The sequence below is a fragment of the Brassica napus genome, chromosome A7, assembly GCF_020379485.1.
Source record: "Brassica napus cultivar Da-Ae chromosome A7, Da-Ae, whole genome shotgun sequence".
Classification (NCBI taxonomy): Eukaryota; Viridiplantae; Streptophyta; class Magnoliopsida; order Brassicales; family Brassicaceae; genus Brassica; species Brassica napus.
Window position 1 is genome coordinate 24,251,686 of NC_063440.1, and position 19,782 is coordinate 24,271,467.

Sequence of the window (19,782 nt, forward strand, 5' to 3'; positions counted from 1 at the left end):
GCAATAAGAAAAGACAAACTGTTGACAAACTAAATCTTCGCTGATTACCTTATATTTAATCTAATATAGAATGCTTCTCATTCAGATTAGGTAGCGACAACTTTGAAAACTTGGGGTCTTTAGAAAGTTAGAGATCACAAACACAGAGTTAAAATATAGTACTGGCGAGGTATAACCAATATAAAACACAGAGTATAGATAGAAAGTAGGAGAGGGGGTTCTATTGATGTAAAAGTGTAAAAGAGTGTTTAAGAAATGCAGCGAAACAAACGAAAAGCTAGATTAAAAAAACAACCAGAAAATTTCGTAAGGAACAAATGTGTAAAACAATAGGCCCCTTCATTCGTCGGCACACTCCTTCTTTAGCCACTTCTATCGGTCTTCTCCTTCTTTTTCCGCACCGAACATGATCCCTTTGTCCAAACATAACTCTCGGTTTCGTCAAAACAAAGATGGGATACACGCCTTTTAGCTTGTGAAAGATAGCTTGACATTAGATGATTGTATGAACCACATAGCTTAGATGTAGATCCCTTAAAGCGAGAAAAAAAAAGATTATTTTTTTAACGATTACTTTTATAAATGTGTTGTAAGCTTCTTGTTGAAACAGTCCTATAACCTGTTCAGTCGACCACTTCCCTGGAATTGCTTGGCAACTTGAGCTTCGAATACGCTGTGGTTAATAAAAACATTAACAACTAATATTTTTCAAAGTTGTTAACAATAAGTAATCATAGTAGACAGACAGTGTAATTCACATACCATCGGATAATGGTTAATAGCAAGCTCATTGATGCAGTCCGTACTTGTTATAAGCTTCAGAACTTTGAAAGTTGCATGGTTGCACCTAGACCTTTTATACTGGGTAGTAATCTTGAAGATGGTTGTCTTACCAACTCTCTCTGTCAGAACTGCAGGGAGAGCACGTCCCTGGATCTGCAAGATTGGAGATGTATGTTATTTATGTAAGAAATAATTATAATAAAACACATATTTATAGGTTATAGAAAACGTAATAGTAAATCAATTCATAGACCTCATCAATGTTTCCACCGATTAACGCACTGCAAGGTTGTCCAATTAGTTGTTCTGCCACATTTTCGAATAGAAGGAAATTTGTGTCGCCAGTACTGTCAAGGACAACCAAATTTAGGGCGTACCTGTTACACATTAATACATAAATATTAGATATTTTTGGATCGACTATATACATATTAGAATTTAGAAGCATTTAAAGAATTGTTTGTAACAAACCTTGCATCGGGCTTTTGAATATGAGTTTTACACTTTTCACAGTAGTAATTTTTCAGTCTATTACAATGTGCAGCTCCCCTAGAAGACCAGTCGTTAGACACATTATGCACTTCAACTCCGCAGACGTTGCAACTCAAATAGTACCATCCCTTCTCAGTATCGAGTGCAGCAATGGTACAGACAACAAAGCACATCTGGACCTGCATAATGTTAATCAGTTGGTCCCTACACTTTGACATTATCATACATATTTACTTAAACATTACGTCCCAATTTTACCTGCGTGGTGTCCAACAATTCTGCAATTGTCTTCCATGGGGTTTCAGCAAAAAAATCCTTCTTTTCTGTAATATCGGAAACCAGGCATATGGGTTTTGAATCCATATGTTCAACGGTAACCTGCTTACGCGGTAGGCTATTAAAGAGATTAAGAAGACATAAGTTATGATCCAGCAAGTATATTACGAAACAATAACGAAAGACTGTAATGTTTTAGTATTAAAGTATAATTTTACAGTTTCAAGAACGCTTCCACATAATCCATATCTGGATGCAAGGCAATATCGGAAATATTGTAGACGTTAGAAACAGTGCGTTCCGCTGTACATTTAAATAAACCCTAAAATTAATGGAAAATTAAGAATAGGGACGGCAAAATTTAATAGGCTCGCAAATTTAGCTTCAAAAACATATATATAAGTTACTTAGCTCTATGTTGATGCTTACATTGGCACACACTGATCTTTCCAAATCGGACAACGCATATCAAAGGACAACTGCTTCCTAAACGAAGAGCATCACTAAACACCTCAGCTTGTTTACCCCACACATTGATTGTGAGGCGATGATCTCTGAAATAAACAATAACAACTACACAGTATTAAGTTGTATCCATAAATAATATATAAGGGACAAAGAAAGAATCCTTACACTTCATTCCTGAGCTGTAGCGACAACTTGTGGGTATCTTTCCCATGGACAGAGATAATATCCACATTACTGAACCCAACCACCTGGCCGATTACGTCTAAAAGTTAAGTAATAATTAAAACTCATGAGTTGAGGGAGCGCGAATAGATTCAAAATAATCAATATAAACATAAGCTTGTTTATAGGCTTATCAATACTCACCAACCAGGTAATCAGAATAAAAGTTCCCATCTAAAACATCAGAAAAAGGGACGGGTTGAAAACCACTCAATTGGCGCGGCAGGTTTAAACATATGCGTATACGGGTGGAATCCAAAAACGCGATCTTGTATGAATGGTGGGTTATTCGATATGCACCTACGGACGGCATGACCGCAAAATTCACTATAATCATCGAATACTCCTCCTTCATAATGCGATCATAGCGTCCTACATAATCTTTTTTAATAGTCGCATGAATGGTATCTCCCTGCAGAAGTTTTAAAGTAGGGTCGAATATCAAAAAATATATACGAAAAAAACAATGTCATATGAATTTTATGAAGGATAAATGTCTCCTTACAAAAGAATCGCATAATACCAACTCAATACTCTCTCCAACAACCGGAGAATGCTGCTTCCAAGCTCTAACAATTTTGGTCTTAATCTCAAGGTTACATTGATTAGGTTTTAACCCAGAGAAATAGCTAAAAGTAGCCATTCGTATCTTAACCACAAGAGATCGACTATGACAAACACTCCAAAGGTGGTGTGTTTTCTAAAGTATAAATATATTATGCTGAAACCTTGGAATATATTTAGGAGTGTTTATCACGGTGCGGGTTAATGATTAAATATCTATGGTAAGTAAATAATATTTTTATGGTAAGAAAATAATAATTATATGAGTGGACTGCAAGGTAAGGGAATTAGTATGTTTTCAAAATATTCAGTATCGACTATGTTAGAAATTCGAATCAATATACGGTATCAAATCAAATAAGAAAGGGATTAACAATAAATATGTTTTAAGCAGGATTGGTTTATAATCGACTCCAATATTCCCATTATAAGTAATTTTCCTAAACCTACATATTAGATGGTATTTACATTTTTAAAAACATACGATGAATTTTATGATCTTCTACATAACCTAACTCGTAACTTTTTTTAAACCTGAGAATATTCAGTATCCATTTTTGAAAAATAATTCCGGTTAGTTTTTTCTATGTATTCACATGCTGGTAATCAAAGATACGACTGAGATATATAAATTCTATTCCCGAACATGTCAGAAATAGTAGAGAATTTAACAGGTATTTAAATTTCAAAGATGTTGTTCCTCATAATTTAAATATAAACCTTAATCTACATGGTTTACGGGACAAATATTGGTCTCAAATGATCGATATAAGAAACTGTTTTCTTACCTTAGTGGATAGAAAATCTCATCAGTTTTCACTATTTGCCATCCCGTTTTCTTAGACTTTAAAAGTTATGGTGAATAGACTTTAAATGTTAGGTATAATTTCACATAATTTCGAAAATAACGGTAGACATCACGAATTATAATTGTATGTTCTTAACTCTGATTGCCAAAAGCCCTGTTACGAAAAGTATGTTCTTAACTTTGATCACCAAAATGGCATCAAGATATGTAAACATAATAATTATAATTATCTTATCATGGTGTCACTCGTCAATCAACGTGGGGTTTCCTTTTGAAGCAACTCCATTGCATGTCTTCCTTGGCATAGTACTTTCACCAAGGTCAAGAAGAAAAGTACATATTCCCTGGCTTAAAGCGCATCGTTCCTCCCCTAGCATGCATCAAGCACAACTTTTCAGATGTTGTAATAATGTGGAATCTTTGTTAAAAACAGGAAGATGAAAAAACGTGTCTAACATGTAGAACTCTACTTTTCACATGCATCATTGCTCCATTCTATTTAAGCCGTTAGCCTTCCTGGACTTTCACATCCACCTTTTCAAAGAGAGTGAGAGTAACTTGCAAGAGAGAAAACAAAGAAACATATATTCCAAAATTACTGATTCAAAAACGATGGAATCTGCTCAATCCGTGAACAATTACAACAACAACGTCAAGGTTGAGGCATCTGACAACGACGACAACATTTTCGTAGATCCAAGTGGCTATTACAGAAACCTCAGCCTTTCCTACTTTGTTGCGGCACCAAAGCGAATGTTGACTGAGCACGAACGGCTCAAGGAACGGTGCCTAGAGAATGGCAACACTGAGGCCCACTATATTGAGGGCGTACTTCAATTCTTCGTCCAGAAAGATATCCAGATAGGACTCATTCATCTACGGAAAGCAGCCACTGGAAACAACCCCACTGGTATGTATCTTTACGGTTTGTTAATGCTTGCAGAAGGTCATACTCATTCCGGTAAAAAGTATCTGGACAAACTCAAATGGAAGAAGGAACGCCGTGTCTCCGATAATTGCTGGGAAAGAATAAAGAACTCATTAAGTGAAATTCCGGTTCCTATGAAGCAGCGGTACTTTACCAATATGGTGAACCTATACCCGCAGTCAAAGTGTGATCCAGAAAACCTAGCTAAAGTATGCAAGAAGTGTTACTACTTCAAAAGGCTTACGCAGTTTATACTATTTATAACTAATAAAGAATAAAAGTAAGGGGAACTTTGAAAAAATATTATGTATTCCGTATTTGATGTTCCGGGAGAAACATCTTTATGAATGTTGATATTTGGTTGCCTACTAATATTTGATATTTGCTTGTTGATGGAAGCATTTTCGCATATTTATTATTCCAAAACACATATAATCTCTTAAATCACACGTTTAGGTATTTTTTGCATGTTCAATTTATTGGTATAGCATGTAACAACAAAGTAAATATTCCAATATACAAAGCTTCTTGAACTTTTATTTCTTTAAGAAATTAGGTCAATAGATTCTTTTGCTAATATGGTTTATAAAGAAACACATGGTTAATTTTCTAACGTCATAAAGGATCCACGGCCGACACATAATAATAAAGAGGCTTTCTATTAAAACTTAACGGTAATACAGCAAGGTAAAACCGATGCATAATAATATAAAAATGGAAAAACCAGAAGAAAAGAAAACATAAACTGAAATGTCTAAAAGTTTAATAAAACCAAGCGAAAGCGAAAGCCTCTCAGAAATCTTCTTAATATTTCAAGTCCTAGCCACTTTTGTCAACCTTCTCCTTCTTGACTCGTGTACTGATGCCGGTTTTTGTAACCGAGTTCTGATCAAACTCTTCCTCCAGATTCACGGCAGGTCCTCCTCGACGCTTAGCAGGGGTTAGCTCACTCGGAAAGCCTTCCTGCGACGACCCTTCTTCCAACAACATTAAGGATCCCTGAGGACACCAGAGAGCACGCAGTTAGTATTAAGCATATAACAGTCCTTGTGAATTAAAGAACTGTTTATACTGACCTCTGGTGCGTCGGAGACAATCGAATATTCATGGCCCCTACTGATCTGCGTGCTTGGTTCCTGTTTGTAATGCACAAAAGTTTAATATAAACAATTAATGATAAGTTGACAACCTTCTAGAATATACCTTTGGGGCCTTGGGTGTGTCAAACTCATTGATAATAGCGAGATTGGTGATTATCTTGTTCACTTTGAAGGTGTCATGCTTGTACACAAAGTTTTCTCGCATAATTTCCACCTTGAACAAATAGGTCTTACCAATCAGGTTTTGCAAAGCCAGAGGTAGAACATCCGGGTCCTGTACCTAAACCATCATATAAAGCAATTTACAATATGTAAGCGAACATGTCATAATGTTTTCTTTTTACAATAATACTATATTAAATTTTTTAGTGAGGACAGAACTATAACCTCATCAGTAATCGGACCGGTTAGCTCAATGCAAGGTTGATTAACCAATTGCAGAGCAAGATGGTCAAATAGGAGGAACTTGGAATTACCAGTATGGTCAAGAACAACCAAATGCAACTTGTACCTGTTGTAAAAGAACAGAATACATTGTTCGATTAGTTTAAAACTAATAACCAAACCGTTAATCGCCTGTTATAAAGGGACTTATTTTTATTACCTTGGAAGGAGCTTAGGTTCGTAACTCTTGCACTTAGGGCAGTAGAGTTTAAACTTTTGGAGGTCATCATCTTCGTGATCACCAGCCACAAGAGGGGGCATGTACATAACTTTTTTGTCACAGGGTTTACAACTTAAGTAGTACCACCCCATGTCCGTTTCAATGGCCGAAATGGTGCACATAACAATACACTTCTCCACCTACAGAAATTGGATCGTATAATTTTTAATTCTTGCAAAATTATAACATGTGCTACTAAAATCAAAATCGTATTTAACATTAATAGTACCTGACGACATTCAATCATCTCAGCGATGGTTTTTCTTGGAGTGTGAATGAAAAAATCATCTTTCACAGAGACACCAGAAGCCAGAGTTAATGGCTTTGGTTCAACAATAGCCAATTGAAGTTCATCAGCTGGTAACCTAGAATTATAAGTTACATCAAATATGTGCAATTCGTAACCTTAATCTGCTCTGTTTCTAATATTGTATCATCCCTATTACAACCACGATCGACGAAACTTACATTGCCCTAAAAGCTTCGACCTCCGCCATGTTTGGATTGAGCTGAACGTCAGAGACATTGTAAGCGTTTGAAACGGAACGATCCTCTACAAAGGGACGATTCAAATAAGCTTAATAAATAATCGATAACAAACAAAAAATCATTTTGCATATTAAAATTATAATATTAACGAAACCGTAGACACGTCTTCATTTTTACCTTTCCAAACCTTAATCTTGCCGAATCTCAACACCAAGATCAGACGACCCTCACCACGCAACTGTATAGCGTTCGTGACTTGATCAGCAAAGTTTCCCCACAAGACCATAGGAAGACGGACATCCCTACGATTCAAGACAGTTGAATCTTTGATGTTATATAATATTTATTGACTTACATAACATGTAAATATATGTAAAAATGAACATCACTTTATAAAAGTAAGGGTGCCTTACGCAAGATCACGTAGCTCAAGTGAAATCTTCTGGGTTTCCTTTCCGTTCACGTGAATCATCTCAACATGGCTAACTTCCACAACATGTCCGATTACATCTGTCATCATATATGATTTTGAAATCAAATTATGAACACGTATATTAATGATTCTCCTCACCATTCCAAGGTTTCAGCATAATATATGTTGACAAACTCGTATTATAATTGAACTGGACTCACCAATTAGAAAGTCGGGGTTAAGACTACCATCGAGAACTTCCTGGAAGTTCACGGGTGTAAAACCATTTAAACCTACAGGCAAAGCCTCGCAACTTCTCACACGCGTTGTGGCCAACAAACTGATCTTGTATAGATGGTTTGTCGTCCGGTATGAGCCAACCGAATGATTCAGAGAGAAATTAGTGAGGGTCAGAGTTTTCCCCTGCTCAAGCTGGTGATCGAACTGGTTAACCAATTCTTTCTTCACAGTCGCATGGATCTTATCTCCCTATACAAATAAATAAACGATGCATGTGAGACATAATTTCATATTAGTGAAAGAATAACTAAATATAATTATTTGATCTTAATAAGATCGTTTCAAACTTACATTGGAATCAATGATAACCATTTCAATGGTCAGTCCTCCAGCAGCAGAGTATTGCTTCCACAGCCTCACAATGCTCACTTTCACTCTCCACATGGTCTTAAAGGGTTTCAAGTCGGCAACAGAGTTAAAACCTGCCATTTGTGTATTTTGTGTTTGCTTGTATCGGGTGCTTAAGGACTTTAGAGAAAGAGGTAATGGTGAGGAGATGGATACGAATTGCTCTAATATTTATATCAAAACAGAGCATAGGTTTTTACTCATCACGCAATGTTGCATACACGATACGAACATTAATGCTACTCTTTAAGCCCGTATATACGACTTACCTTATATGGTTATTTCGTGATGCGTTTATATGTTATGTTCACTAATAGTTCCGTGAAGGTCACGCCAAAATCAATCAACAATATTCGTCGATCGGTTATGGTAATTAAGTTAATATATTTGATTGTTGTTTCCTTTTATATGTACACAATATTATTGTGTTTACTTAATATTTGACCAAATTATCGTGTATAATAATTTGGAATCGTGTGATCAGTTTGTTTCCTTTCTTATGAATGTTGTTTCCTTTTTTTTGAATGCGTTACTTTATAAAGAAAATGTTCATAAAATTCTTTTATTTTTAAAAGGCTTTTCATAAGGAATGATCATAAAATGTTCATAAAATTCTTCCCTAAGCTTAATACGATTTGAATGCGTAAAAGGCTGTTCATAAAATGTTGCATATAAATGATCAAGAAATGTTGACTTGGGTGATAGGAATTGTTCTTCAAACGTTGCAATATAAGTGCATGCAGACAATAGGTTTAATTTCATATAATGATAACATACGTGAACAAAATTGGTCATAATTACGTTACCTTAATATTAGTCGCCTCATAAGTTTGTTGCCTTTTACAAAACAATCAATTTACTGCGTGCTTTAATTTCCAGTTTCATATGTATCAATTCGGGTTGTAAACATATATTATAATGCATATTAGGAATGGCATATGTTGGTAATTAATCTAGTAAAGAATGGGTTTTTTTATAAAGTTTGTGAGAGTGCATGAGAGAATGCCACATAGGAAATGGCACTCTTGTAAATCACACATGGGTTAAAGGTTTATTTTTAAGAGTGTTTCTCTTTTAATAAGAAAGGGATTGTATTCATCCAAAAACGTTTTTACATGTACTGCAACATTGAGGCTAAAATTGCAAAATTATTCCAATTACTCCTGTTTAAAATTTGCTATCTTGTACCAAACCACATTCTTAATCCTTCATCCATCTTAACCCTTCCTCTTATTGTAGTCCTTTGGTTTCTTAATGGGTACATGGCAGACAACAGTAGTGCTTATAGTGAATATAAAGGACTCAAATAATCATATAAGGTTTGGTTCTTTATTCCTTTGTTAACCACAACATTTCCCATGGACCAGTTGAAACCTAACATTAGTTAATTCACACAACAAACGTTTACTTTCTTAAATTTAATCAATCTTTTTGGGCTCGCCGTTATTTAAACATCTAGATAATGTAGAGTATCTTCCTCCACGCACACAGAAAATAAAAGGGTTAATTTGTTGAATAACTATATTGGAAGAAATATTAGTTTTGTAGTAAGAGAGTAGAGAGAGATAGGAAGAAAAAGAAGGAGAGATGGAAGGAAATGGTTAGTTAGTGAAATATAATTTTTTTGTTGGTTATTGGTTCAAATTTCCCAAAATAAAACAGAATATTTTCAGTTTTATACCAAAGTAGTTGTGCAACGTATTATATTCGGAATACAAAGATTGTACATAGCACGTCAAATTCAAAGTGGATTTTTGCTTTAGCATAAAAAATGAATATACAAATTTGGATAATGAAAAAATTAAGTGGCGACACACACAAAGTTGACAAAAAAATATTTTTTTTTTTGCTAAAATGACAAAAAAATATTTATTAAGTGGCATTACGGAACCAGAATATTCGTAGTGAGACACGCTCGTTACTCGTTGTTCTAACAACAAATCTTGTTTTCCTCTTCTCCCCTAAAACATTCTTTAGAATGAATGATTTTTGTGGTCACCAATCCATTTTTTTTTGTCCAACCAATCAATCCATTTACTGTAAGAAATTTACTACTCAGAGCCTGCGCGTGCGGATCACGTGAGAAATTGAGTTGGGAAGCGAGTGAGATCAGCCAATCAAAGAACTGGTCGATACTTTTAATCTCAACCGTTCATCTCCGCTTAGAGAATGAATACTCCAGCTGGTTCCGTCGCTGTTCACAGCTGGCTCAGACTTATCACAAGTTCCAAAACCCACCATTTATCTTTTAATCTTACGGTACACCCGCCCGTAGACAATTAAATTAAGAGACACTCATCTTCTCATTTTAATTACCGAGAACTTAAACAACAGTTAGTCCTATCAGTTGAATAGGTAATTACGTTGGAGATTGATGATTAAAGCTTTCTCTTAACGACTAAGCCACATCACTCTCTTCACGCGCTTTCAAACCGCGTGGTTGCCAGATGTCTCTCTAAACTCATTCTTCTTACCCTCTCTCTACGCTCTTGAACTCTTGTAGTAATTATCTACATAAAGCTTCACAAAATGCTAACTCAGTAGAGGAAGAAAGATTCATCGAGAAAAACGCGTTTTCTGATAATGCGGTTGCGTTTTCCGATGAAACCCGCGGTTCTACCGTTCCTCGTCGTCTCTCTGGTGTTCCTCTCTCGGTCCGCCGTCGGAATACGGAACATTCCGGGAAGAATCGCCGGTTTCGACATCGTACAGTTCGTGGAAGCTCCGGAGTACCGAAACGGCAAGGAGTGCGCGTCCCAATCGTCGAACAGAGAGAACTTCGTGTCGTCCTGCGACCCTTCCCTCGTCCACGTGGCCATGACCCTCGACTCGGAGTACCTCCGCGGCTCAATCGCAGCCGTCCACTCCGTTCTCCGCCACGCGTCGTGTCCCGAGAACGTCTTCTTCCACTTCATCGCCGCCGAGTTCGACCCGGCGAGTCCGCGCGTCCTGAGCCGACTCGTCCGGTCGACGTTCCCGTCGCTGAGCTTCAAAGTCTACATTTTTCGGGAAGACACGGTGATCAACCTCATCTCGTCGTCGATCAGGCAAGCCCTCGAGAGCCCGTTGAACTACGCGCGGAACTACTTAGGAGACATCCTCGACCGGTGCGTCGACCGGGTCATCTACCTCGACTCGGACATCATCGTGGTCGACGATATCACCAAGCTCTGGAACACGACGTTGACCGGGTCGAGAGTCATCGGGGCTCCGGAGTATTGTCACGCTAACTTCACTAAATACTTCACCTCGAGTTTCTGGTCCGACCCGGGTTTGCCCGGGTCGTTCTCGGGTCGGAAGCCTTGCTACTTCAACACGGGTGTGATGGTGATGGATCTCGTGAGGTGGAGGGAAGGGAGCTATAGAGAAAAGATCGAAACTTGGATGCAGATACAGAAGAAACGAAGAATCTACGATTTGGGTTCGTTGCCTCCTTTTCTTTTGGTATTCGCGGGGGACGTTGAAGCGATTGATCACAGGTGGAACCAGCATGGTTTGGGAGGGGACAATGTACGAGGAAGCTGTAGGTCTTTGCATAAAGGACCGGTGAGTTTGTTGCATTGGAGCGGGAAAGGGAAGCCCTGGGTTAGGCTTGATGAGAAGAGACCGTGTCCTTTGGATCATCTTTGGGAGCCGTATGATTTGTATGAACATAAGATTGAGAGAGCTAAAGATCAGTCTTTTCTTGGGTTCTCTTCTTTGTCCGAGTTAACTGAAGATTCAAGCTTTTTGTAAGAGTGTATGTGTGTAAGTCATTAAGTCAACATTGTTTTACTTCGTTTTGTAGTTTTTGTTATCGCAATACATTGTTGTTGAGAAACATATTGTTGCTAGTTTTTGTGTACAAACTTGATTAGTGTGAGATAGAGTTTGTGTAAGCCATTGATGAGAACTAGATTCGTTTTTTTGTAAACCTTTGCATAAGAAATCTCAAATTCTCTGTTGAGTTATAAACCCACTTGTGATTTGTGTGTTGCAGTAGATGTCAGATTTGACTTTGCATCTCAGGAGTTGTAAAGAGAAAGCCTTCAATGTCCGTGATGATGAAGCTAAAGTGGAGTAAATGAAGGAGACTGGAGAAGAAGCGTTACATTATTTGAATCTGGTCTTTTTTGGCATTAAAGGCTTGGTTCCTCGGGCATGCAAGTTTTCAAACTGAGCACACAATTTATGGGGACTGTACATACCTTTAAGTCTAGTCTCACCACCATAATACAGTCAACATTTGTCAAACTTCACCATTAAACTTCCCTAAAAGACTCATCTTAAACTGCATGATTTGGGCTGTTACTGGGCTGGTGTAGGTTAGGCTGGGGTAGGCGTACAGCGTACTTATTCAGCGTACTGAATTATAACCAATGTTTTGGTTTAGTATTTATAGATATAAAAATTTTAGAAACCAAACTGATTCGTAACCGGAAGACACCGATCAAAAATCAAACCGAAAATTAAAATTTACAAATACCTATATTAATTAGATCTTCAAGATCCGAAATTTCAAATCAAATGACATTGACAAAAACCGAATATATCCGAACACCTCACGCCTAAGCAACCATGGAGTCAAATGATAAATCAATGTAAATATATAGGCTGAACAACTATTTATAGAAATCGTAATAATATGTTATGAAAAATTTATAATTGCTTGCGTGTGGTAATCGCACAGTAAACGAATGTGAAAATTTTGATTGTACTACTACATAGTCTCTTTGACTTTGATCCACTATTCTTTAAGTCGTTTCAAAACTAGTCAGTTAAAATAGTTAATAATCTCTTTGGTCTCCTCTTAATAGTAGTAACAAAGTACAATACTAACTTGGAACGTTTTGATTCGGCCTTAGCTTCTAACGCTTGTTACTTTACTATTTTCCGACAAAGGTCCCACGACTCTTGTCTTCATTTGCTCATACACTGTCTCTGATCTAATCTCTTCTTCTTCTTTTTCTTCAACTTTTTGTTCTCATCATCATGTTTGGTGGGTTATCTTCACTTTCCGGTAAGCTTATAAGATCCTCTCTTTTTGGATTTGCAAATAATAATTACATATCTTCAATCATTAATAATGGGATTGTCTCTTTCTTTGCCTTTTCAATTACTCATGAGTTATTTCTAGTAGAATTCGAGTTTGCTCACCGAGAGGGCTTTAAAATTCGGTGATAAGAATTGTAAATAAGACAGATGCTTTTCCTCTTTCTCTCATTTGCTTTGTTACCACTCTTCATGTGAGTATATAAGAGTGTACAGTGAAACCTGAAACTGTTAAATGTTAAATCTCGGTTTAGAATTACTGGTTAATCCCAAATCCAAGTATTGAAGTAATGGAGTCTATTTGGTTTTGTGTGGATAAAGATTCTTTCTGGTGAGCATTAAATGGGGGATATGGAAGTTGCTATTGCCAGTGGTGAAGATAAGGTAAATAACCCATGTGTCTCTACATCACTTGTCAATGTCCTATGATCTGTATGTGTATGGTTGTGTTGATTAACCATGGCTAGTTAGGTGTTTACAATAAACTTGTTTTTTGATTGATAAAACAGATAATGAAAGCAAATAAAGAAATGCAAGTGTCTGTATCTTTTGGCAAGTTTGAGAATGATTCACTTTCATGGGAGAAATTCTCTTCCTTCTCTCCAAACAAGTACTTGGAAGAAGTGGAGAAATGTGCAACTCCAGGATCAGTAGCTCAGAAGAAGGCCTACTTCGAATCACATTACAAGAAGATCGCTGAGAGAAACGCCGAGATCATCTTGGAGCAGGAGAAGAAACAGTTGGAGAGGAATCAATCTTTCAGGCAAAGTCTTGAGAATAGTGGAAACAGAAACAGTGTTATGATTGAGTCTAGCGCTTGTTATGGATCTGATGGCGAATCTACTTCAGAAAAAGACAGGATTGTGAACAGCATTGCTGCTGAAGAGAATGATACATGTAACCATGAGCCTCTTGAAGAAACTATAAAGGTTGAGGTTGTGGAGGATCTGAGTACCCTGAAGATGGAGAAACTTGAAGAGATTGTTTGCGTTGAGGAAATGGAGGATAAAGAGAAACCAGAAGAGGTTGTTTTTATAGAGGAAGAAGTAAAAGAAGATATTTCTTCAAAGGATACACCATTGAAGGAGACGAAGAAAAAAGGTCAACATCTAACCAAGAATACGGATACAAATGTGAGAACAAACCATACAAGAACCTCTCCCAAGGTACATTACCATAAGCTATCTTATACTAGGTGTTATGTCTCATTTTTGCTTCAAATGAACGTGTCCTGGTTTTACAGCCTAATCAGGTGACCAAGAAGCCAGTAGCTAGTAGGAAAACTCAACTAAGCAAGGAGAAAAGCATGATCAAAGCAACAACAACAACAACAAATAAAGCAGCATCACCTTCACCTGTCTCAAAAGCCTCAAAGTATTCAACCCCAAGAGTGTCCAAACCAGCATCAACAACCACTTCAATGTCTACTTCTCGCTTTATAGTAAAGAAGGAGAATGTCTCGGCTTTACCGAGAAAGAAACAAACCGCTCCAAAGACGTTACACACTTCTCTCAACCTGAACCAACCGAGTTCCGACCCTACTGCTCTTGCTACCACCAGAAAGTCCTTGATCATGGAGAGAATGGGAGATAAAGAAATCGTGAGACGCGCTTTTAAGACTTTCCAGAAGAGTTTTGACCAAGTGAAACCATCTCAAGATACAGCTCCGAAGCAGGTATAGTCGTTTACTATTTCATCAATTGTTAGAGATTCTGCTGGTTATTAACTAAAAACTCAATGAATGCTGCCAATGTTTTACACCAGGTTCCTGCAAAGGCAACTAGTGTTTCCAAGTTAGCTACTACTGGTCTGAAAGATAATGGCAGGTATAACTTTAATTTATGTTTTTACTGAATCCGCTTTTGCTCAAGCATCATCATCATCTAGTGTGTGCTAAAATCACATCACCTTGTATTCTTGTCCTGAAACAGGCTTGCTAAATCAGATGGCACGGAGAAAAAATGCTCTAACTCTCACTGCTCTTCATCTTTTGTACCGAAAAGCATCAGGACAGCAGAGAAACAGGAGGTAACATATGTCTGATGAGCAAATCAAACTGTATCATTCTTTTTCCCTTTAAGATATCAACGTGATGGTTTAACACTGTGCAGTTTTACTAATATTTATTTTCCATATTCAGCTATCCAAGCCTGGAGCAAGAGGTGTAGAGAGGATACGCTTACCGGCGAAACCAAAGGTATTACTCACTCATAAGGGATTCTTCAGTTTTTAAGCCTCTCACAAGAGAACCTTTCTGGTTTCTGTACTGCTTTTCATCACAGCTTATATACAATCTCCATGATCATTGACCTTTTCTGTCTGTCTAATCAGGCAGAAGTAACTAATGCCAAAACTCGGAGGCAAAGTCTTGATCCAAAAGCAAAATCCATGCGAGGACCTCTCCCAAAAGGCTCTTCAGACAAAGTCTTATGATGTTTCAAGAAACCTTATTCTGTAACAGATGAGCATTAATGTTTCTTCTTATTTCCTAGAGGGTTCCATGGACTAAGGTGCAAGGAAAGGGAAAAAATGGATAGAAAATCTCCTTTATTTCAAGCAACACTCAAGAGGTAAAGAGTCAATGATGTTAATGTTATATAGAGAAGTGACCAAGTTTCCATTAGTTATGTGAGGAAAGTATTACAAAAAGTCTTTTGTTTAATGTATGTGTATAGAGTCTTGGAATATAAACGTGAGAATGATGTTAGATGCTCAGTGGCGGATCCAGACCGGATATTTGACGGGGCACATAATTAATAAAGGGCAATTGTCAATAATAGCACCTTTTGAAGTTTATGTCTCAAAAATAGCACTAGAAGGAGAAAGTCACAAAAATGACATTCATTAAAGGATAAAATATCCCTAATACCCTTGGTTTAAAATTAAATAAACAAACAAAAATAAATAAAATAAAAAAAAAATAAATAAATAAATAAATAAAATTTTTTTTTTTTTTTATAGTTTCAGATTATATGTTTTCAGATTCGAAATTTTTATAAATTTTTTTTTGAATTTTTTTTTTGAATTTATTTTTTTTTTTAAATTTTCTTTTTATAATTTAAAAATACATTTTGAAACTGTTTTTAAAATTTTTATTTTTTATTTTTTATAAAATTTTAAACCTTAATTCCAAAACCCCACCCTTTAACTCTAAATCCTAAGGTTTGGATTAATTAACCCAAGGGGTATAAGTGTATATTTACCTCTTTAATGAAACCTATTTTTGTGACTTTGAACCTTGAGTGCTACTTTGGGAACAAAAATTTGGTTTAGTGATATCCTAGTCTTTTACTCATTAATAAATATATTTTAAATTATTTTTATATATAGTATAATTAAATAATCATATGTTAAAAATATTGTAAGCTAACTATAATCTGTGAAAGTAATTTACACTAACTTTTTGAACACATGAACTTTTTTATAAAATAACTTTAAGAATTCTTACACTTCTTCACAAATGTTATTAATCACAATAATTCTGTTACACAAAAATAATTTGAAAATGTATAGAAAATTAATCTTGAAGTTTATATATATATAACAATATGTCAAAATTGTAAATAAACTGTTTTATCATCATATTTATATAAAATAAACTCTAAAATATGAAATAAAAAATGAATAGAAAATTTATTATTTAATATTAATTGGTTTTATTTATTTACTAGCAGTTGTGAATGTTTGTTATTATAAATACTTAAAATGTGCCGCCAAACTTGAAATCTAAAGATGAATATAATATAATATACAAACTATGGAAAACAAATAAACAAAAGGAAGAAGAAGGAAAAATGCTGCATATAAGTTATAACTTGTAAAGAAAGATACAGTAAAAGTAGACTGTAAACGTGTCAAACAGCAAATTAACTGTACAACAAAGTGGAGAAAACAAAAAAATAATTAATAAGATGAGTGGTATCGAACCTTGGAAGAATAGGTCATTGGTGGGGCTTCTTTACCAACTAGTCTACAAAAGCGAATTGTTCCCTTGATTGTTGAATAAATTTTATAAAGTAGTCGGGGGCACGTGCCCCCGTTCAATAAAGGACAGCACAATTTCTTGTTTGTATCTTTTACCGTCCATGGGAGACAAAGGATTCAGTGAAGGTCAAGGAAGCGACCGAACTAGACTCAGGAGAATCAGCTGCTTCACCTGAGACTTGAGCACCTCTATTGATTTCTTGAGCTGACATAAGTTCAAGCAAGTTATGAGGAAGTTGAGCTACACTGTCCAGGAACTGAATGACGCTGGACATGTTCGGTCTGATGGCTGCTACTGGATGTGAACATAGCAAGCCTAGTTTGAGAACAAGTACCACTTGCTCCTCAATGTACTCCTGCCCAATCCTTTGATCAACAACCTGCATTATATCTCCATTCTCCCAACACTCTAGCACCCAATCAGTCAGCACCATCTCGCTTTCCGATGCTCGTGGCAACACCGGTTTTCGTCCGCAGGCAATCTCTAGCATCACCACTCCAAATGCGAATACATCTGAGCTTGTACTTGCCTTTCCAGTTCTTGAAAGCTCAGGTGAGATATACCCTAACGTACCTTCCAAGTAACTACATTTGTGAGAGAGAGAAAATTCTTTTCTTCAAGACAAAATAAGCAGAAATTACAAGAAGTTACCTGCCACATAAGATGTCTGCGGATCAATCCCATGATCACAAAGCTTAGCTAGACCAAAGTCACCAAGTTTTGCATTCATATTCCCATCAAGAAGGATGTTGGCTGGTTTAATATCCCTGTGGATAATCACCTGCATCCATTGTTGATGCAAATAGCATAGTCCAGAAGCTACATCTTTAATGATCTTGAACCTCTCTGACCAATCAAGATTCCCATTCTGCTGGTGGTATAAAAACTTATCAAGGCTTCCTTTGGGCATACAATCATACACCAAGTAGAGTTCACCTTTGCGTCTACAGTATCCAAGAAGCCTAACTAAGTTAGAGTGTCTTAGCCGGCCAATGGTTGCAATCTCAGCAATGAACTCTCTCATTCCCTGTCTTGAATCATGAGAAACCATCTTCACTGCAATCTCTATGTTGGAAACTGGTAATGTGCCCTTGAAGACTTTCCCAAACCCGCCTTTACCGAGAAGCTCAGTGTCCTTAAAACCCTTTGTGGCAGTGTGTAGATCTTTATAAGCAAACCTATGAGGACCAAACTGTACTTCCCAGTCCTCAATAACTTCTAATAGCTTCTTCCTCTTCAAGAAAAGCCATAAGCCAAGAACCAAGACTATGAGCATAGTGATGCCTGATAAGCTCAAAGTAATAGCCATAACCCCCTTTACACTCTGGTCCCTTGGCTGATCAAAACGAGGAACCTCTGGAAGGTGAGTGGTGTCTATATCTGGAGCTGTTCCATTCATCTTGAATGTCCACCCCAATATATAATGAGAAGCAGTTCTTATACCAGTGGATGAAGAGAATCCAACGTACATACACTCAAGTAAATAAGGAGAAAGATCTTTCTCCAGAGAAAGGAGTGGGAGCTTTGGCTTAGAGACATCAAGAGGATGAAGTGTGACGTTAAGCTGCTTCTGTTTGCTGTCATACTCAATCCAAACCTGCATAGGGTCTCCACTGGAGAGGAAGAGATTCACGAACGTACCATCATCATTGAAATAGCCTGCTGAAGAAGCTACCTCTGAGATCACGCTGTTTATGTCAATACCAACATGGTTAGAATCAATGTCATTAAACTCAGCGGTTTGGACCGTGTCAAGCTCAACAGCTACTATGTGATTTGATGGATCTCCCATGTTGGTTGAGTTGAAGAGTCCTAGATACTGTGTGGGATCAACGTTTGATAAACCTCTAATGGGAGAAAGGACAAAGGCTAGTCCATGGCCATTGTCAGCTCCATAATGTGAAGCTATGGCAAAGATGAAAGTGGTGGAGAAGGAGAAGACGGTACCGTTTGGAGAATCCTTGAACCTCAGTGGGTAGTTGTAGAAGACTTGACCAGCTGTTTGTGCGGTAGTGTTGGTAAGCCTGAAGAGGCCATTGCTTTTTAGATGGGCTGATCCTGCAGCGTATAGGAAGCCGTTGAAGTTGAACTGTCCACCATTTGGGTCTGATACTACGTTCTTGGGGAAGAACAACAGCTGCAAACACAACAAGAACATCATAATCTTTAGGGAATTATGTTCATGATAAGAAAGAAGAGACTTTAGGGAGAAAGTCAACGAAGATAATTGATCAATAAGAAGAATTCAATGGCCAGATGATCTAATCCTAGAATGTACTACGTGCTATTAAACTATTATTAAAGCAGTACTAATTAGTTTATGTGAATTATATAGTTTTTCATTCTTACACAAAAGTCAAAGTCAGGTCTCGTGAATTTTCATTGAATCGCTTTCTTAAGAATTGAGTGGCTCTGTTTAATACAAAGTAGTGAAAGATTACAAAGTTATGACAATCAACCAATACTCACAATCAATCAACAAGAATGTACTAAAAGTAAAATCCACAAAAATAAAATAAAAATGTAGATAGAAGCCGTTGCTAGGTTTTTGCAGTCCAATCTAAAATTGTGGAACCTAGAGATGATTTCAAGTTACCATATGTGCTTAGTTTATATTTTTTTTAAGACAATGAGAGACAAATGATTCTGTAAAGGTCAACGGAGCTGGAGGCGGACAAATCTCTCGGAAATTTTTCATAATTGTAATGTAAGTATTCAGTAATATCGGCATATCCAGTTTGCCTTCTATGGGAATCAGCAAGCACAACAAAACCATGGAAACATGGTTTTCATTTAGATAACATTTTATTTCTTTATCCAATTCCTTAAGAAACACTCTAAACACTCAACTTATGTTGCAGTCATTGTAAAAAAAAAAAATTCTTGAATTAATTTAACATTCATTAAAAGAA

At 36.7% G+C, this 19,782-nt stretch overlaps 5 protein-coding genes across 7 annotated transcripts; 2 read left to right on the forward strand and 3 right to left on the reverse strand.

Annotated features, from left to right (window-relative positions):
* Positions 1-362: 362 nt before the first annotated feature.
* LOC106429541 lies at positions 363-2,884 on the reverse strand. Its single transcript, XM_048735617.1, has 12 exons — positions 2,765-2,884; positions 2,488-2,653; positions 2,386-2,415; positions 2,185-2,281; positions 1,981-2,105; positions 1,770-1,854; positions 1,534-1,669; positions 1,255-1,454; positions 1,037-1,160; positions 763-936; positions 620-673; positions 363-533 (listed from the first exon to the last, which is right to left on the reverse strand). Exons 1-12 carry the CDS (start codon positions 2,882-2,884, stop codon positions 363-365), a joined length of 1,482 nt encoding a protein of 493 aa, XP_048591574.1.
* A 2,297-nt stretch (positions 2,885-5,181) lies between these two features.
* On the reverse strand, positions 5,182-10,107 carry LOC106423509 (replication protein A 70 kDa DNA-binding subunit C-like). The gene is made up of 11 exons (XM_022720376.2): positions 7,798-10,107; positions 7,428-7,695; positions 7,208-7,304; positions 6,972-7,096; positions 6,774-6,858; positions 6,535-6,670; positions 6,246-6,445; positions 6,029-6,152; positions 5,745-5,921; positions 5,618-5,677; positions 5,182-5,540 (listed from the first exon to the last, which is right to left on the reverse strand). Exons 1-11 carry the CDS (start codon positions 7,933-7,935, stop codon positions 5,361-5,363), a joined length of 1,590 nt encoding a protein of 529 aa, XP_022576097.1. The 5' UTR covers positions 7,936-10,107; the 3' UTR covers positions 5,182-5,360.
* A 214-nt stretch (positions 10,108-10,321) lies between these two features.
* On the forward strand, positions 10,322-12,228 carry LOC106429561 (probable galacturonosyltransferase-like 9). 2 transcript variants are annotated; one of them, XM_013870307.3, is made up of 2 exons: positions 10,322-11,601; positions 11,834-12,228. In XM_013870307.3, the coding sequence occupies exon 1, from the start codon at positions 10,438-10,440 to the stop codon at positions 11,587-11,589; it is 1,152 nt and encodes a 383-aa protein (XP_013725761.1). In that variant the 5' UTR covers positions 10,322-10,437; the 3' UTR covers positions 11,590-11,601; positions 11,834-12,228. The 2 variants fall into 2 exon arrangements, with proteins under 2 accessions (XP_013725761.1, XP_048592061.1); XM_048736104.1 differs by having other exon boundaries at positions 11,837-12,228.
* Positions 12,229-12,594: 366 nt separating this feature from the next.
* Positions 12,595-15,662, forward strand: LOC106429563 (protein WVD2-like 7). 2 transcript variants are annotated; one of them, XR_002653278.2, is made up of 9 exons: positions 12,628-12,853; positions 13,207-13,269; positions 13,395-14,051; positions 14,129-14,560; positions 14,650-14,711; positions 14,817-14,913; positions 15,026-15,082; positions 15,217-15,455; positions 15,561-15,662. XR_002653278.2 is itself a non-coding variant. In XM_013870309.3 (8 exons), the coding sequence occupies exons 2-8, from the start codon at positions 13,228-13,230 to the stop codon at positions 15,316-15,318; spliced, it is 1,449 nt and encodes a 482-aa protein (XP_013725763.1). In that variant the 5' UTR covers positions 12,595-12,853; positions 13,207-13,227; the 3' UTR covers positions 15,319-15,662. The 2 variants fall into 2 exon arrangements, 1 of the variants encoding a protein (XP_013725763.1); XM_013870309.3 differs by having other exon boundaries at positions 12,595-12,853; positions 15,217-15,662.
* Positions 15,663-15,977: 315 nt separating this feature from the next.
* Positions 15,978-19,644, reverse strand: LOC106429562 (putative L-type lectin-domain containing receptor kinase V.1). The gene is made up of 2 exons (XM_013870308.3): positions 17,522-19,644; positions 15,978-17,443 (listed from the first exon to the last, which is right to left on the reverse strand). The coding sequence occupies exons 1-2, from the start codon at positions 19,029-19,031 to the stop codon at positions 16,962-16,964; spliced, it is 1,992 nt and encodes a 663-aa protein (XP_013725762.1). The 5' UTR covers positions 19,032-19,644; the 3' UTR covers positions 15,978-16,961.
* Between the last annotated feature and the right edge of the window lie 138 nt (positions 19,645-19,782).